General features: G+C 39.4%; 1 protein-coding gene across 1 annotated transcript in view; it reads right to left on the bottom strand.

Annotated features, from left to right (window-relative positions):
- VPS41 (VPS41 subunit of HOPS complex) overlaps nucleotides 1-10,874 on the bottom strand; it is a 105,154-nt gene extending 94,280 nt beyond the window's left edge. Inside the window, 2 exon segments of the mRNA XM_040549571.1 lie at nucleotides 6,575-6,613; nucleotides 10,762-10,874. Coding sequence (XP_040405505.1) covers nucleotides 6,575-6,613; nucleotides 10,762-10,803 — 81 coding nt within the window. The 5' untranslated portion in view covers nucleotides 10,804-10,874.
- Nucleotides 10,875-18,065: the final 7,191 nt, after the last annotated feature.

Here is an 18,065-nt window from a genome sequence, read left to right as displayed (position 1 = left end):
GAGTATGAAATAACACATAGATGAAAGGCAAAGCAGAGAGCATTTTATTTCTTCTTAAAACCATTGTGGTATGCAGAATGTCATACTGTATTTGTGGAACACCAATTGAGGATTCACTCGCACAGGTTTGAAGGAGCTGGGCATCAGCCAAGTTGTGAAGCAGAAATAACGCAGATGACATACTGCAGATGAGCAATCATCATAAATCACATGTACAAAAAAAAGTAGTAAAGCCTATATAGCATGTGATTTGGTTTCAATTCAACTCCCGTAAGTTTCTTTTATTTTACTGGTAATTTTGTGCATGGCAAAGAATACGTGAAAACTTTTAAATCCACTCTGGTGTTCAAAAGCACAGGATTAGTCCATCCACTTCAACTGCACCATACACAGAGGCAGCACAGGATAGGCTGTTTTATCTTCCATGTCTAAATCCAACTCCAGCAGTGAAAAATCCAAACAGTTCAAATCTCAATGGAACTACACATTTCTACTTGTACTTTCCGTTTGCTGAGTAAGGAACTTGGGCAAACATTTGTTTCCTCCGTGAACACCACTTGAGCAGTCCAGTTGCCACATTGTGATGTACTGCATATGAAACCCCTACAGTGCAGTTTTGGGAACAGTAGTTTTTAAAGTTACTTCTACCCAGTCGCTATAGTGAAAGCTGAAAGTAAATAGCTGAGATTTCCCACTATTTTCCATTTTCCACCCCAGTGTTATTCCACCCAGATAAATGCATTTAGTATTTTGGAAAGGCCACATCTGTATACTCTGTTAACACTAGTTTTGCAATTGTATTTAGTTTATGTAACACGCTCAGCAGCATTTTTACTTTTTATGTATTCCACAACACACAGACAGAACAGGCACTTCTGGTTAATATTAATAGCTCATAAAATGAAGTATCTAATTTTCACTCAAAACCAGAAGATGTTAAAAGAATTTAGCAATAATCCATTTTTTCCTGCAAGTCAATCCTCTAACGATGTATATTATAATGTTAGTTACTAGTCATCGCAAACTTGTTTTTCAAATTAATGTATGAAAAGATTCCATTTAAACTTCAATAAATAATTTACCACGCTCATCCTACTGACTCAAATTGATAAATTATTTGCATGATACATTCTCTCATTAATAAGGAGGATAACTTTCTATTTGGAATTTATATATCTTTTCCTTCCATTCACCCTACTTAAAAGGCCAATTTCACTTAAAGCCATGTGGGGAGAAGCAATCTCTCTCCAGATTGCTCAGGTATGTGAAACATTCTTGAGCATTTTCCTCCCATTTTATATTTTTAAAACAATGGGAAGAGATAATGGCAACCATAGTATAAAGCCATTCAATAATAAAGACAGGAGGCATGATGACATGAAATGATTTACCAAAGGTCAGACAGAAAACAAAAAATGGCAGGTTGGGCTGAGTTACAGTAGCCAAGTCTACTTCTTATTCATTTTCTGTTGCAATGGTGATGCTCCTTCAAAAACTACTAGCCACAGAAGAGCTCACCTCTTCCAGCCCAATGCTCAACCCTCTATGTTAAGAGAACATTTTGATGGAAACAGAGTACGACAAGGAGCCTTTTTAACCAGATGCTTTATTTACTTGAAATGATTTAATTGCTTTGACCTAATCCAGACCTAGCCTACAAGACTAAGATCTGGAGTGCACTGAAAAGGAAAAGAAAACATCAAGGCTTTTTAGTTGCCCTCCTGTTAACGTTTACGTATTTCCTAACTATGCTCAAGTTCAGATCACAGTCTTTAAAACCTTAAAGAACAAAAACACCACCAATTGAAGTGGAAAAAGCGTAAAGGTGAGGGATATTTGTAAGCCAACGCAAGCTGTTTGAATGCTGGGTTAAACAAGAATTTCTACAATACTTCCCCTCTACAAATTCTCCTAGAATTTAATACGTTAATAGCGTTTAAATAGCTAACAGAATAAATTTAATGAACAAATATATCCCCTTCACAAGGCAGCAGTGATTAAAGATCAGAAAACAGGCCAGAAAACAGACTAGGAAACATAAAAATGGAAGTGCTAGAACGGAAATATACAATGTTATACAGAAGAGATACATGTTCCCTAACAAACACAAGTACCTAATAAAAAGAGCAATACACATATTTACACAGCATTTTAATTCTGAGAAAACAAATTATTATTCTTCAAAACTGTTTGTGGAATATGAGCATCTGCCATTTTTGTTGGTGGTTTCCTTTAACAGGCCAAGAATCCAAATCAAAGAGTTTACCCATCATGCAGTGCACCCCACACAAAAATCAAGTGTAATTCTTTACATAATCATAGAATCGTTTTACAGGATCAAGAACTAGTTTTATGATTCCACTGCCACTTCTTTTTGAAAAGGTTCTTCCTGTAAAGGAAATAAGTACTGGACCAGGACAATCTACTCCGGTCAATTAGAAAGGAACAGAAAACATTAAAGACTGACTAACCAAATTTCAGGATGTTAACTTGGCTCCAATTTCCTCATCAAGTTGGAAGGTTCTGGTTTTTGATACTTCCTGAATTTCATTTCATCAGTATCTCACACTGACAAAAAGTGTTTCATGAGCTAAGAAACTTGTCAGAGGTAGGAAACTACTGCTCCACTTCATAAGGGGGGGACAAGAAAGAGGAAGAGCATAATTAAGCCAGTACACCAAGTCGGAGGCTGAGACAGGAGCCAAAGGTCCCAGGACTCAAAGACCTGATTCAAAACACTTCTACTGCATGCAAGGTACACCTGGAACAACTGCTACTAATTTATGCAGACCAGCAATTTTCAAGGACACAATGTAAATGATATGCCTTTATCAGTACAAATTAATTCTTGGTGAGAATGTTTTGTGCGCTATCTATACAGTGAAGACAAAAAATCTGCTTGACCTCATAAGATTTCATAATGTCAGAGGTTGAATTTTAAGTTTCATACTGTGCAGCACCAACAAACCAAATCATCACAATACATTGACGCAGTGCAGAATGGCACGGAGGTTCAGAGAGAGGAACTTCAGGAAGACTGAAGTTGACTCTTTAGTAAGCTTTTGTTTGAATTAACAGACCCAAGAACTCTGTTCAGAGAATGCAAATGACTCATGGGTGAATTTCACATTACATAGTGTTGTATGTGCTACTGTAATCTAACTATTCCTTGTTTTAAGCTAAAAAAAAAAAATTACTTGTTCTCATGTAAAACAAAAATTTCTTTAAGTCACTCCACCGTGGTCCATTATGTAATATAACAGGATTCTCTCATTAAAATAAAAACCTTCTAAGACCAAATTACAGTCTGAGCAGCAGTAGCAACTTCAATGCAAGAAAAATATTATTGTGCATCCCACTTTAACACCATGTTGCAATGCTACTGCAGAAACCTCAATACTTCCTTCGTTTGATTAACATCATCATCTTCTACTTCACTGGGAACATCTAAGAAGGATCTGCCTGACAGAAAACAGCTCAACCAAGAAGAGTTAGATGTTAAAGAAACAGACACATTACAAAAAAGAAAAATACTTTGAAAACAGAAACTCAGACTCAGGCTATACATAATTTATTCAGATTTTTTTCTCCACAGTTTATGAACAGCCAGAAGTCAAATTACTTTATTGTCTGTTTTTAAGGTCTCATCATTTATTGTCTATTTTTAAGGTCTCATCATATGTGACAGTCCAAACATGCAGCTCCAGGTGCTGTAAAATAAACTTAAATAAGCTAATGAAACCTCCTTATACTAGGAATTTTCAATCAAACAAAACTGCTCAGGCTCAGCCCCAAATGCAGCCCATTTGATGATGGGGTTGCGAGAAGTAAAGCAAGTATACTTAATAAGCACAATTTGAAACAAACAAACCAAAGAGGAAAAACAAACAAGAAGATACAAAGAGAAAATGATTGTGTTTCAAGAGCACAACAGAAATACTTAGCAAATCGCGTAGGTTTTTCTCTTGAGAATTAAAACACACTGTTAGATACACTGCTTCCTCATCATATCAGTCTGTCTAAAGGAAAAATAAAGTTTATAATACCCCCATATCATATGTAAGTATATGAAATAAAGTCTAAGTTGTACTGTAGTTATCAGGAAAGATCTGCAGCATTTCTACAAGCGCTGACATAATCAGGCTTCTCAGTGCAAAGATACTGACAGTTGTTTAACATCTGAACATATGCATCACCTCTGAATTTCACACATTCTGACAAACAGCTGGCAAGTATTAAACCCATTTAAGCAGCCTTAAGAACTCAATTTCCTGAGAAGCAAGAGTTGTAACCAAACTTACAATGAGGGGCTCTTAGCTGATGTACATTCAAAACAGTCGTTTTTGCAGACTCTCATGTTTGAGGCCTATTGTAAAGCTTTACCTCCAGTCTGTGCTAATGAGCATCCTGACATTTGTTAAAGAACATTTCATTTAAAACAAATCAAGCAGGTAGCAACTTAGGATTAGCATGTTATATACTAAGAGCTAATAAAGGAATTACACTAAAGGAGTTGCTGCATAAAAGAGAAGCACTGCATGTTTGACTCTACTAAGGCAATGGCAAAGCAGTGTAAAAAGCACTGGAAGAAAAACATTTCGTATTTTGCTTATGCATGCAGTTCAGACAGGGACATCATTTACTCAAAAGAAGTTATTTAAAATTTATCTTCCTCCATAATAGAAAATATTCCTGTAGTATAACTTATACACATCGTATATTCACTGAAACCAACAGCGATAATTTTCAATTGTATGGAAAGCATTTAAATGAAATTAAGTGCAACCAATTGTATATGTAAAAATCTTTATTACTGTGATGGCAAAACTTCAACAAAATCCATGCCATAAATATTATTTTAAATAGATCACAGGACACAGACTGCAAGGATTAGTCCCAGACTCTAGTACCATCACCATAGGATTCATCCCCAATTATTCAAACTATGAGCCATCCAAAAGAAATCATACAATTTTACAATCACAAGAAGTAAAAGTAAAGCCACCAGTTCAATCTTATCTCTGTCCGTGCTTCAAACAATATAAGCAAACACTAACAACATTTAGACTTGGTGGTTCTACCACTATTTTTATACCACCTTTGACATTGCAAAGGTTTTATGATGCCTATGATTTCTTGAAGTGAAAACAAGAAAAAACCGTAATCTGGCAACCTAATTATACTAATACCACTGTAAATACTTAACTTGTAATGGGCTAAGTGTTGAAAGGCTATTAAAGTACTACTAAACCATGCTCTTCCTTCTTCTTAAAGAAGAAAAATCGACCTGTCAGGTAGCCATGCTCACTATCCTGTGAACATCAACCCTTGAGAGAAGATTATTTTTCTGCAAAATGCTGAGTACTTGGCCCAGTCACTATTAATGTGCATTTCACCTCATTAAGCCTCCTCCGCATCCAACGTAGCTCTAGAACGAACCCATTTCATGCTGGGCAAAAAGAGTCTGGTCCCAGCAGCTGTCCCACACAGAAACACGCCAGAAAAGAAACACGCCAAAGAAATCTTTGCTGATCACTAGGAATGCCCTACTGTGCCACCACAGCCACTCATGAAAGGCAGAGGAGAAAGTTATCCCACAACGAAAGCCACTGTCCTCTGCAGAAGGATTCTTTCAAAAGCCACCACCATAGCCTCTGCAGAAGGATTCTTTCAAAAGCCACCACCATAGCCTCTACAAAATCCACCATCCTGGAAATTAGGATTTAAACCTCCTTTTAACTTAAGTACAAAGCATGAAGATTTGGCACTAGGAAAAGAACAGAAAATCTTCCAACCAGCAAGTCCTTTAAAGTTCTGGAAGCCCAGGAGCCACTTTCATTTAGATACATAATGGGTGAAAATGCTCAGTCAAGCTAATACCCTGCTCTGTAAAATCTGTTCTCACTGGTGGCCTCAACTGAAGCTGCTCAACCACCCCTACTTCTTCCTTCCTATAGTCATCCTAGAACACGCTAAAGCCAAGTATCTCTTGCCAAATATTTTACGACCCCTTCAATGATTGCAACTTCGGAGTTACTATACTACTGTCCACAGACAAGTTCTTGAGTTCTCTGTAGTTCCCTTTCTCTCCTCATCCCAGTCCACTTTTTCCAGCACGTAGGCAGACCTCTCTCGAACACGAGACAGTTCTTGACAAAATGAAATCTCAACAACAGAGACTCTACAGAACATGATTAAATCCAGGCCTTGAAGTTATTAAATAACACAGGAACTACTTTAACGTATTATTACTGCATATATAATTACACTGTCAATTAAACTTTCATTTGCTTCATTTTCAAACAGAAGTGCATACACTTGAATCTTTCTCTCAACCTAATTCACTTCACTACAAGTTGGTGACTGTGTTTTTTTTAAATATAAGGAAGAACTTACTAGCAAATCACAGCTTCTTTTAAATACCTGAAGTACAGCTTAACACCACTGTAGAGTAGCAGCAGAACTTTTAAGTAAGCAGCTGCCAAAACAAACCATAAAGCATGGTATTTTTTCACACCGACAAAGGAGTAGCACTAACACCAATTCAGGTACCAAGCACTTTAAGCAGGCTTACCTCAGATTCATCTGTTGATTCTTCATTATACCCACTTTCCTGAAAACAATGCGAAGAAAATAGGGAAAATTAGCTAAGTGCATACATAACCCTAGACAACTGAGTAACAGTTCCCCTTTAAAGTACTTTTACACCTTTATTAAGAGGCATGAGAAAACTGGGAGCAACTCAAAGTTCAGAGTGATTCTGAACATGTCAGAAATTATCCTTTTCATTCATCCCCAATTCATGGACGTGTAATCTAGCGCTACACTAACACTCAGTGGCACCAGCTGACTATGAGACTATAGTTGGTTACCTGGCTAAAAGAAAGAGTGAACAGCATCATCTGTGCAGTTTCCCTCCTCTAAGAAGGAGCAGTAAGTTTTGCAATGTCTACTCATGTCTTGACTCACACGGCAGAACAGCATTCTCTGGTTATCTAGCAACCAGCTCTTGTATTCAACTATTAGTTCACTTATTTTAAAATTAACTTCAAGCCATTTTCCATAGACATCAGCACTGAATGACTTTCTCGTTCCCATCTTACATCAATGCAAACCAAGTGCCTTTCTCTTGCCTTTGAAGCAACGGCACCTTTAAAACATCTCTCTCTGGCAAGACATTGAATCTTACTGTGCTACAAAAAAATTTAAGTCGACTTCTGCTAATCTCTCACCTGACCACTGGTAAAATCTGCTGATGCAATGCCTCCTCAAAGAGGTCAGCAAAATGAAGATTTACTTAATGTATTTATCATTATCAATAGCAATAAAAGGTTACAACTAATACGCTGACAGTGAATGTAAGCATTTTAACAACAAAATACGATATAAGCAAAGAATGAGCAAGAGAGAAGGCAGCAACTTCCTATAAGCCTATGAGATAATATTTGGACAATACAATAAATAGGTAGGGAATTTCATCAGAGAAGGCAAAAAAAGAGACAATTACCAACGGCTTAAGGAGAAATGAAAGGGGAAGAAAATTTAATGCACCAATGACCAGTGTCATCTTTAGTTTGCTACATTTATTTGTTTTCCTTATTTATAAAATGCACTGCTTGTGACCTCTAGGCAGAAAGCAAATGCAAGCAAATGCCTCGTCTGCATTACAGGAGGTTTACCTTTAGTGACCATCACAACTGATCAGAAGAGATGTGGATGGGGGAGAAGAAAAGCACCATTTTTATTTTCTACCTGAAACACACCGCAAGATGTTACCATGACTGCTGCCACCTCTTTCCTACATTTTACTTACCGCAGCGATGTCCACCTCTAAAACATGTATCCCATAGAAGGGTTATCTGCCTAGTCTGCATTTATGACTTGAATTGGGAAATGCCAAGTAGAAAGGATATGGGAGTCAAGGGCAGATGAAGAGGGATTAAAACTTAGGTATCTTTTCAAGCCTGGGTTTGACTTTTCTTGTAGCACTGTTTCTTTGTCATTCTCACTGTCTCCACTCACTAAACAGTTGCCTTTCAGGAAACAGCAATTTTGTCATATAGAATCTCTGCATCCTAAATTCTACTTAACAATAATAACCAAATGATACGAGAACTAAAATATCATGATGTAACATTGCCGGCCTATAGGACAAGCAATAACACACAAAGTCCAATGCAAAAGATCACCAGATTCCTAACAGAAAAAAATCGTATTTTTTTTTTTCTTTCAGGGACACTAAGAGTTGAATACTCAACTCCTTTATACATCAAAACCATTAGATATATCATTTTGATATTCTGATACAATTCTCATAGTTGATATCAAAAGGAGAATTTGTTTGGAAAAAAAATTTGATCTGTTCTCCCCCCATAAAAAACATGCAATAGCAAAAAGTGACTTTTTTGCTGTTACACAAGATTTGCTAGTAGTGCAGCTATAACACTTAATTTTTTTCCCCCATAGTTCCTAATTGTTTTGGCTATTCAGGAGAACACAGATGCAAGTGAAAGAAGTGACAAGAAAGTGACAAGAGGGTGAGTTCACTACATTACACCAGACAGACAGACAGACACAAAGTGGAGTAACAAAGCCCACTTGCTGTTACACTTGTTGATTCTTATATCCACCCGTCACTTAAGATTTAGTGTAATCTTTCTTGTTTTAAGTTATGTTAAAGGACATCCTTGGAAAATATTGGCCTATGAAGTCAGGGCACACCAGAAGTTGATTAAAATGATCAATATGTTTTGATCTGGGATAACTACACTGTTAATGCTACTGTATTTGAAACCTACTACGATTGCGGCTACAAAGTTTCATAACTGGCACAGAAATTCAAGCAAATGCTTCCTGGCCTTTATGATTAACTAGGGAAAATAACATTCAGTAATTCAAAGGGAGTCTTGGCTTAGGAAACAAATCACAGAACCACAGAATGGTTTGCAAGGGACCTTAAACATCCAGTTCCAGCCCCCCTGCCATGGGCAGGGACACCTCCCACTAGACCAGGTCGCCCAAGGCCCCATCCAGCCTGGCCTTGAACACCTCCAGGGATGGGGCATCCACAGCTTCTCTGGGCAGCCTGCGCCAGGGCCTCACCACCCTGAGTGAAGAATTTCCTCCAATTTGTTCCTTGACAACAACTTAGCTGAAGGCATTTAGAATTGACTCGTACCTACCAACTCACTTTGCTAGCAACCTTCTGTGAAAAGCTTTTTCCCTGACTTCTCCCACTCGCACAGGCAAACTGGAACAGCAAACTGCAGTTACGACTACCCTGGGGTTTTGTCAGGTTACTTCCCCCTCCCACAAAATGCACGAACCAAGAGGATTATACTCCACTTCTACTTTTTAGTAGTCTTGTAACTGTGGAAAGAACATCCCTCAACAGGGATTTGTAGATGGCCAGAATCTCAAATCATGTAGGAATGACTGTCACTGGTAGGTCTCAGACAAAGGGAGAATCAGCGGTATGCTCCAGTCAGCTGGCAAATGCTGGTGCTCAAGCAGCCTAACCATAGAGAACAGCAACACGGATGGGGAAGCCATAGAAATGCAAAGTAATCTCTGACCCTTATAATCTCTCGTTTAGTAGATCCAACATAAGCTTTCAATAGATCTTCCTTTCTAATAAAACGGGTATAGTTTTCCCTTCACTTACGAAAAGAGATGTTACCAAGTACATTTTTAGTCCCATAACTTGGATCTGCCGGGAAGGGAAAATTATGAACTTGTATTTCCAAGGAACTGTGCCAACATTCACCTACACGGCGATATACACCTTCCTTCCAGTGTACCTGTGCATACTCTGCACAGAAAATAAACAGAAACGAGTAAGATACGATAATGAAAGTTTGCAAAACACAGACTGCTTTAATCCCTTATGTTGTTATAGAAGGTAAGAAGATTTATCAGGGTTAGTTTTATCCTGAGAGCTCTCTGAAGTGTTGTTACAGTTAAAAATTCACCAAATCAGGCAATAAAGCCTCCCCAAGAGAAGCCAGCCCCTAAAATTAAATCCCTGACAGCAGAAAATGTGGAAACCAAACACCTTTTCCCAAACAAGACAAATTTCCCTGGGAGAGTTTTAAAGCTCTCCCACACTAAGGCTTTTAAGAGGGACAGAAGTCATGTTGTTTAGCCTCTTGTCAAAAATAAAAGCCCTAGCCTGGCAAGGAAACTCAGAAAGTATTCAGAATAGTGAGGAAATTCATTCCTAGCTTGTATTTTGTCTCCTGGGAAGGAGTCATCTGGAAAGGGTGAGCTTTATGAGGCCACTCACTTCAGAGAGGTGCGGGTCACAAATACCAAACTGTCCCCATTTACCTGGGAAGATTCCTCTGTTGAGATGCACTCGCCCACATGCCCTGCACCGCAGGGCACACGCGAGTTTCTTAGCCCTTTTAGGGTTCTCAGCCCCATTTAGCGCCCCTTTTAGGGCTGAGAAGGACCTTTTGAGGCTGAGAAAGACCTTTCCCTTCCTCCAACCCCCAACCTTGGCTCTATGAGGGTGCCAGCTGCCTTCCAACCACCCACCCTCACTCCCAGCCCCTGGGGGCTACCTAAAAACCTGCCCCCCTCCTCCATCTTCTCCCCCTCTCCACCCCGGGCGCAGCAAAGCTCGGACCGCCGCTCCCTAGCCCCTCGGGGACCCTGCCCCGCCGCTTCCAGGAGCCTCCCCGGCCCCGCTCCCCGCTCCCCGGGGGCTCCTGGCCCCCGGCCCCGCGGCGGGGCAGCGCCCTGCCCGTCCCTCTCTACCTTCTCCGCGGCTTCCGCCATGGCGCGGCCGGCGGCCGTCATGTGAGGGGCAGGAAGGCGGTGGGGCGGAGGCACCCTGGGAAATGTAGTTTGGGGAGGTTTTTGCTGCTTTGGGGTGCCTTCTGTCCGTCTTTCTGTCCGTCTTGTTAAGCCACACGATGCCGAGGGCCAGTCCCAAGTGTGTCGGCCAGTCCTTGAGGGCAAGGCGCGTTTATTGGTGCCCACCTGAGCTTGGGCTGTAGGGCCAGAAGGGCCTTACAAAGCCGGCATCTCTTTCTGCAGTCAAAGAGCTGCTGCGTTTTCTCTTTTAAAACAGAAGATCTGAATGCCTTGCTTGCATCCAAGCTACTTTTTCTGCATGCTAAAAACCAATGCTAAAAAGCTGTAGGCTGCACTTTGTATCGCTCAAGTTCTGTCAGTGGAGAGGGCCCAAATCTAAGCTGGAGCTACTGTGTCCGGATACAAAGTCCTTACCGTTGCAATCAATGAATTTAAAATGTGCTTTAGTTTGGCAACTAAAGACAAATCTAGACTGTTATGCTGGAACCCTATGACCATAAGGCCATGAATTGCAAGTTAAATTCAGAGTGTTACCATGGCATTGGAAGTCAGGTATATCATTCTATACTTTTGGAAAGGAATAGCCTGAGTTTTGACAAAGGAAATACAACTGTCCCTTAAAGACAAACTGAGGGGCTGACACTGGGCTGAGGGAGAGCTATCAAGTCAAAAGTATTAATACAAGAACATATAACTATCATGACTACATTTCAGTTGGAAATAAGATAATATAAGAACACCTCCATTTTTCATCCATTACCAGATGTCTACGGACTATCAGGATACCACAGCAAAGAAATTTATAAATGCCATCCTGTTCATACAAACCAAGGGACTCCACAAAGAAGATGTTTGGCTGCCATTGTACAAAATATTGTTGAGACCTCATCTGGGAAAAACTGAATTTCAAGACACCTTTGATCAAAAAAGATGAATTCAAGATGAAAAGGGGCAAATCTGAAATGATCACAGAAATTTAGGGCCTATTTTATTGGTTTCTTCAGTCTAGAAATAAGAGGGAGCTGAAGAAGAAAATGAGCTATTAAAATAAAAGGTACAAGATGAAATAGTCGTCAGCTTGAAAACAGCTGATGCATTTCAGCTGGAAATGAGAAGTAGATTCCCATGTATCAGACAGGTGAGGTCCTCAGAAGAATCTTGCTGGCAAGAAATGTAGCTAATTTCAGGATGAGGTTTAATAAACTTCTGTAAGAGACTGTGAGAGACATTTGCTGATATCTGTGTAGCTAACATAGAAAACTCATTCCAGTCCCATTCTGACCTCCTTGAATCTTAGTCCTGTTGCTGTCAGTGGAGCCAGGATGTGTCCTCTATCTTATCTGGTACTTGAAGACAGTGTATATCTAGCGAAAGGAAACTTTGCCTGATGCATTTTTTTTCCTCATTTAGGAAAAAAAAATATTAGGGGTTTTGGTTTTCAGTTTTGTGGGTTTTTGTTTTTCCTAAACAGAGACATTTTGTAGCACGTTTTAAACTGGAATAAGCATTAATAACTGACTTTATAATTGCCAAGAAAAACAGAGTGTAAGGGAGGGATGGCAGATCTTGTAAACTTGGCTATTATAACACCTAATGGGACACATTTGTTCCAAACAGAGCAGTCAAAGAACAGCTGCTTTTGTTTCCACTGCACATAGAATAAGTGGTGTAAACAATGTGATTTACTTACAGCACGCTCCTTATATCTGGCAGAAACATGCAAAACTGTATTTTTTTGTTTGTTTGTTTAGGCTTAAGGTATGAATTCAATCTGCCATGATTATAGGTTTTTATTGTGTCAGAAAAATTTAATATGTTAGCATCTGATTCCACCACCCCTACCACACCCATACCCCAAAAGTGCTGACAGCCATCAGATTGCAATGACATCTATGAGTCTGAAAATCTTTCAGCACCTCTCACAAAGCATTCAGCATCCTACAGGCTTGGACCTGAGAACATCCCAGTCAACCGTCCAAGAGAAAAGGCTTAAAAATAGTTCAGCATAAATGGAAAAGTATAGCACCACCTAAGGGAAGTGAATGTTCCAGCCTAACTGTAAAAGTTGGTCTCTCTCACTGTCTGCCAGCACATAGATCTGAAGTTTTGGTGAAGTTGGTTGTACAAATGAGAGACTGTACAAGTGAGAGAGGTTTGGGACTCCTGGTAAGACTATGAACACTTTAAAGTTTAGGTGGAGCATTTGGGCTCAGATCCGCCTCAAGTGATAGTCTGGCTGTACCTTATAATTTAGCTTTAACTTGATTCACCTAAAATAACACTTTTTGTAAGACTTTTTAAGTAATGATTTCAGCCATGCCATGATGATTTTAATGTTCATAGTGCCTTCTTTAATGCAGAGTTGACAGGACTTCAGGACACGTAAAAAAGGATGCTGACACCCCCATCAAGCTTTCTAAAATTCAAGTCTGTCAGAAGTTTTTGATTTATCTTTTGCCACAGAAATTGGAATTATCGTTGAAACTTGGACCTTGACCATTACTCAGATTTCAAATGCTGGCTTGAATTTTTATCTCTTGCTTTAACACACTTTCTCCCTGACTACTGCGAAACATAACAAGTAGCAAGTATCCATGCCATTTGGTAAAGATTGTATTTCAGGCTCCAAGAGCTCTCAGTTGCTTTCAAGTAGGACTGATTCATCCAACAAAATATTCAGCTGAGTTATCTCTTTCCACTCTCACCACCACTTATTCAGTAAAAAAAGAAGAATAAAGCGGTGTTGTCTGTAATTTAATAGCATTTAAAAACACTATGCTAGATAAAACATAGCTAATATTGTTGTCAGAACAATAGAAGTTCAAAGGCTTTCCTCTTTCTGTTTGTTTGTTTTTTCAAAGAAACTTGCAGAGACTTTTCTTTTTTTTCCCTCGCTATCAGAGAATTATTTCTGTGAAGCTACTTTCAATTTGTACCATAGCTTCCCTTTGTACTTTAAAAAAGATCCTATTTCACCTGCTAGCATTATGTTGTTTTGCAAATGTTTACTTTTTTCTTCTTAGTCCACATCTAAAATTTATTTTATGAAATTTCCTCCTGAAATTAGTATCAGACCAAATGACTAAAAAAACCATTTTACTTAAAAAAAAAAAAAAAAAAAAAAATATTTTAGTGACTTGAAGCTAGATTAACCATGCTTATAAAGCTAAACTCATATGCAAATCTTCATAGCATAGTCACTAACAAGGATAAATAAATACCTGTTTGTTCAACATAGTAGTACCATGTGAACATCATAGTAACTGTCTTCTTTAATTGGAGCTAAAGATTACCTCTGTGTAATTTGCCATATCACCAAAAAGGCCAGGTAAGAAATGGAAGTACACATTACCTCTATGTCCTACCACTGTGTCAAATATAATTAAATATAAATAATCTGCCATTTTTATAAAAATGAGAGTGGTAAGCATATCAGAAAGGTTACTACAAATTCTTTAAAACGGTTGATCTCTGTTCCCTGACATTTAAAGACTTTTCAAAATTATAGAGAATTATTTTAAAATCCTTCAGCAATAACATTTCCCTTAGACTTTTCTTTCTTCCTCTGACCCTTTCTCCCTGCCTGTGTTTCTTCTGCTCCCTTTCTTCATCTCCACTCTCAGGCAATCTTTATTGAAAGATACCTTCTTGTGCTGGGTAGAGCACACAGAGAAGATGAAAAAGTGTGAAGAACAGTAAACAACATAAAGCCAGTACAATTATCCATTTATTAAAGATAAACAAGCGGTATATATAAAGGGAGAGGTAGTAAGGGACCCTCTTAAAAACCTTATAGTTAAAAATATTAAGGGTCTGGGCAAGAAGGAGCAAGTCTGAAATTGAAAAATGATTATACTACAAGAAAATTTCATAGATCTATAGATTATGAAGCCAGATGGGAATAGTCCTATGATTTAATCTGAACTCCTCCCTAACATGGGCCATGAGATTTACCTGAATTAATTCCTCTCTTTGTGCCAATTTTTTAAAAAGAAAACATATCCTTGACATAACAGTTCCAATTGTACAGACCTCTCTGCACTTCTGATAAGTCATTTCAAGGCCAGTTATACGCACTGCTGGAAGAATAAAGAATGCAAAATAAATGTCTTACCGGGACACTGTGGTGGTCCACCTAGCTTAGTACTTGGTCTCCAATAGTAGCAATAAGAGGTGCTATTTGGGAGTGCACTTGAGCCCAACTACAGAGCTCCACTCCCCCTGTTATCATTATCATTAGGGATGATAGCGTATCATTAGGGATGGTAGAAGGGTCATCCCTGACTACATCTGTTAATGAACCCATCGTTCATTTATTTGTCTCTTGGGGATGTGCTAACACTGCTTGCCTCCACAGTCTCCTGAGGCAATGAAATCCTGAAGTTCTCTGCCTGCTGCTTGAAGGTTTTGTTTTGTTTTGTTTTGTTTTTCTGTATTAAACTTCTCTGCTACGGATCTCCTGTGGATCCAATCAGTTTTGGTAAGCGCCCTTTAGTTCTAATATTGCAGGACCTGGTACATAATGATTTTTCTTTATCCCTATTTAAATTTAATTTTGTCTAGTGTCAGCTTTGACCCACTCCGTTATGTCCATTATGACATCACCCATCAGCAACTTTCAAAAGTTCACTGTTATCAGCTTTTTGTTCCCCATGAGAGTACTCATAGCCTAATATGAAATCACTTCTTAATTATTTGTAAAATTAAATATAAAGGTGACACTGAGTCTTTCACAAAAGATGTTTTACATCCTGCAAATCACTTTTGTGACTGCTGTCTGCTATATCTCCAATCTGTTAACATCTTTTTTGATTTGTCCCTATTGGAATATGACTGTATTAATGTTAAACTAATGCAAGATGCTCACCCTTCTTGCATTTATTATTGTGAATAACTCCACCATCAATTCTCATCAAAGTCATACCATGACTCTACCTGTCATTCCATTTTTAGGATTCTTTCTCCTTCCTAATAGAATTAAAGCACTCCTTGTCTTTAATTCTACTAACATTGATTTTTTTTTCTGCTTCCCATAATATGTATTTTCACAATTTCTAGCTTTTAATTTACAGTCAGTCCCGCTACTTTTTTCTTTTTGAAACAAAACATAAAAATGAAACCCTATAGGTATAAACTTATAATGGATGCTTTCACTCTTACTCAAGGATATTTTGTGGGTTTTTTTATCTTGTTGTGGAGTCCTAAGTATTCTTTTTATAGTTCCCACTTCTCATTTATATGTTCCTCCTAGCTGATTATTCATCGGTTTCATCTTTTTTAAAGCAGCATTTGCATTTGTTTCTAATAAGAGACATATTCTATTGTCAAACATAAATGTAACTTGAGTAATGAGCATTTTCATCAAAGAAAACACTCAGACTGATCTAATTTAAAATTAATGCATAATGTTTTTAGCAATCTTAAGATACTGTTTGGTCCAAGAGTCTCAAGAACTAGCTTAAACTTAATGCCAATGTTCTTATTTAGGTTTCGTTAGATTTCAGAAATTGGACTTCCTTTCTTTGCCAAGAGCTGCTGTCTGTCTTTACAAGTGAGGCCAATTCTTAAAATAAAATACAGATTAGGTTATCTACGTATAATCCTAGATCTTGAACCTAGATTTTTTTTTTATTTTATTAACATTTCTGGAATTTGAAATTGAAAATCCAGAATCCCAATATCCAAAACTTAAGTCTAGGTTACAATATTCTTTTAGAATTTATCTGGCTTACGGTGTGACTTTAGCAGAACTGTTTATCACATTCAGTATGATCAACTGTTTGTCATATATATTATGTGGCATAATGAAATCCTTGGCATTACTGAAGTGATGAGACACTTCTGTCTATATTCTTGCTACAGGTTGCACCAGCAAGAGAATCCCGGTTCCCAAGGTGACTGGTGCGGACTGGCTTGAGTCCATTCCTTTTTTGTAAGTTTCTAATTTTAAGTACCTGAAATGATGTGGAAATAGTGTTTCTGTCTGTCAGGTGGGTGTCTGCCATTGTGCTGAGTTTTGTCATGTTCAGGAGGAAGACATAAATGAGCACACAAAGGCACAAAGTGTCCTGGGGTAGTGCTAGAGGACTGTATTAAGAGGAAGGAGCCACACTCCCTGTGGTCTAGTGTGGTCACTCTCTGCCCCTGCTCCATGTGGGGTCCCTCCCACGGGATGCTGTCCTTCCCGAACTGATGCTGCGGGGGCTGCCCACAGGCAGCAGCTCTTCAAGAACTGCTCCCACATGGCTCTGTACCACAGGGTCCATCCATCCCCCAGGAGCAAACTGCTCCAGCACGGGTCCTCCACGGGCGGCAGCTCCCCCCAGACCCCAGGCTCCTGCGTGGGCTCCTCTCCATGGGCTGCAGCTCCAGCCCGGGGCCTGCTGCTGCGGGGGCTCTCCATGGGCCGCAGCCTCCTCCAGGCCACATCCACCTGCTCCACCGGGGGCTCCTCCACGGGCTGCAGCGTGGAGATCTGCTCCATGTGGGACCCATGGGCTGCAGGGGGACAGCCTGCTCCACCAGGGGCCTCTCCACAGGCTGCAGGGGAACTTGTGCCGCGTGCCTGGAGCACCTCCTGCCCTCCTGCTGCACTGACCTCAGGGGCTGTAGGGCTGGTGCTCACTCCTCGCTGTCCCAGCCGATGTTCAGCAGCAGGGTTTTTTGTTTGTTTGGTTGGTTTTGTTTGTTTGTTTTGTTTTGTGTTTTCCTTTTTTAAAATATGCCCTCACAGAGATGCAAACAACATTGCTTATTGGCTCGGCTCTGGCCAGTGTCAGGGCCCTTATCTCACATGGGGCAGCTTTGGATTCTTCTCGCAGAAGTCACCCCTATGGCCCCCCGCTACCAAAACCTTGCCACATAAACCAACTACAGAGGGCGCTGGTTTCCTCTATCCAGAAGGAACACCCATGTGCACAGTTTTGATGATCTGGGCAACAAGGCACTGCAAGAGAAAGAGTGATCCAAGCTGGCAGCGTGGTCCATACACAGAATCGTTTTGCACTCTGGTGGTCTCTCTACATGTGGGTGATATCACTCAAGTAGTTTTCTGTTATTTTTATTGTCTTATTACAAGTCTGCATGAATCCTAGTAATATACTGCTGCTTTCACTAATACCTGTTACAGCTGCTTCCAGATACTGACCATAGAAGATCAGAAGATAATGTAGAATTAAATTTACCTCTGTGTGGTGTGTTTTCTTCAACAGAAGACCACTTATTTGAAAAGGATCTTTCCACGT

The sequence above is a fragment of the Cygnus olor genome, chromosome 2 (assembly GCF_009769625.2).
Source record: "Cygnus olor isolate bCygOlo1 chromosome 2, bCygOlo1.pri.v2, whole genome shotgun sequence".
NCBI lineage: Eukaryota > Metazoa > Chordata > Aves > Anseriformes > Anatidae > Cygnus > Cygnus olor.
This window is presented reverse-complemented; position numbering and strand designations above follow the sequence as displayed.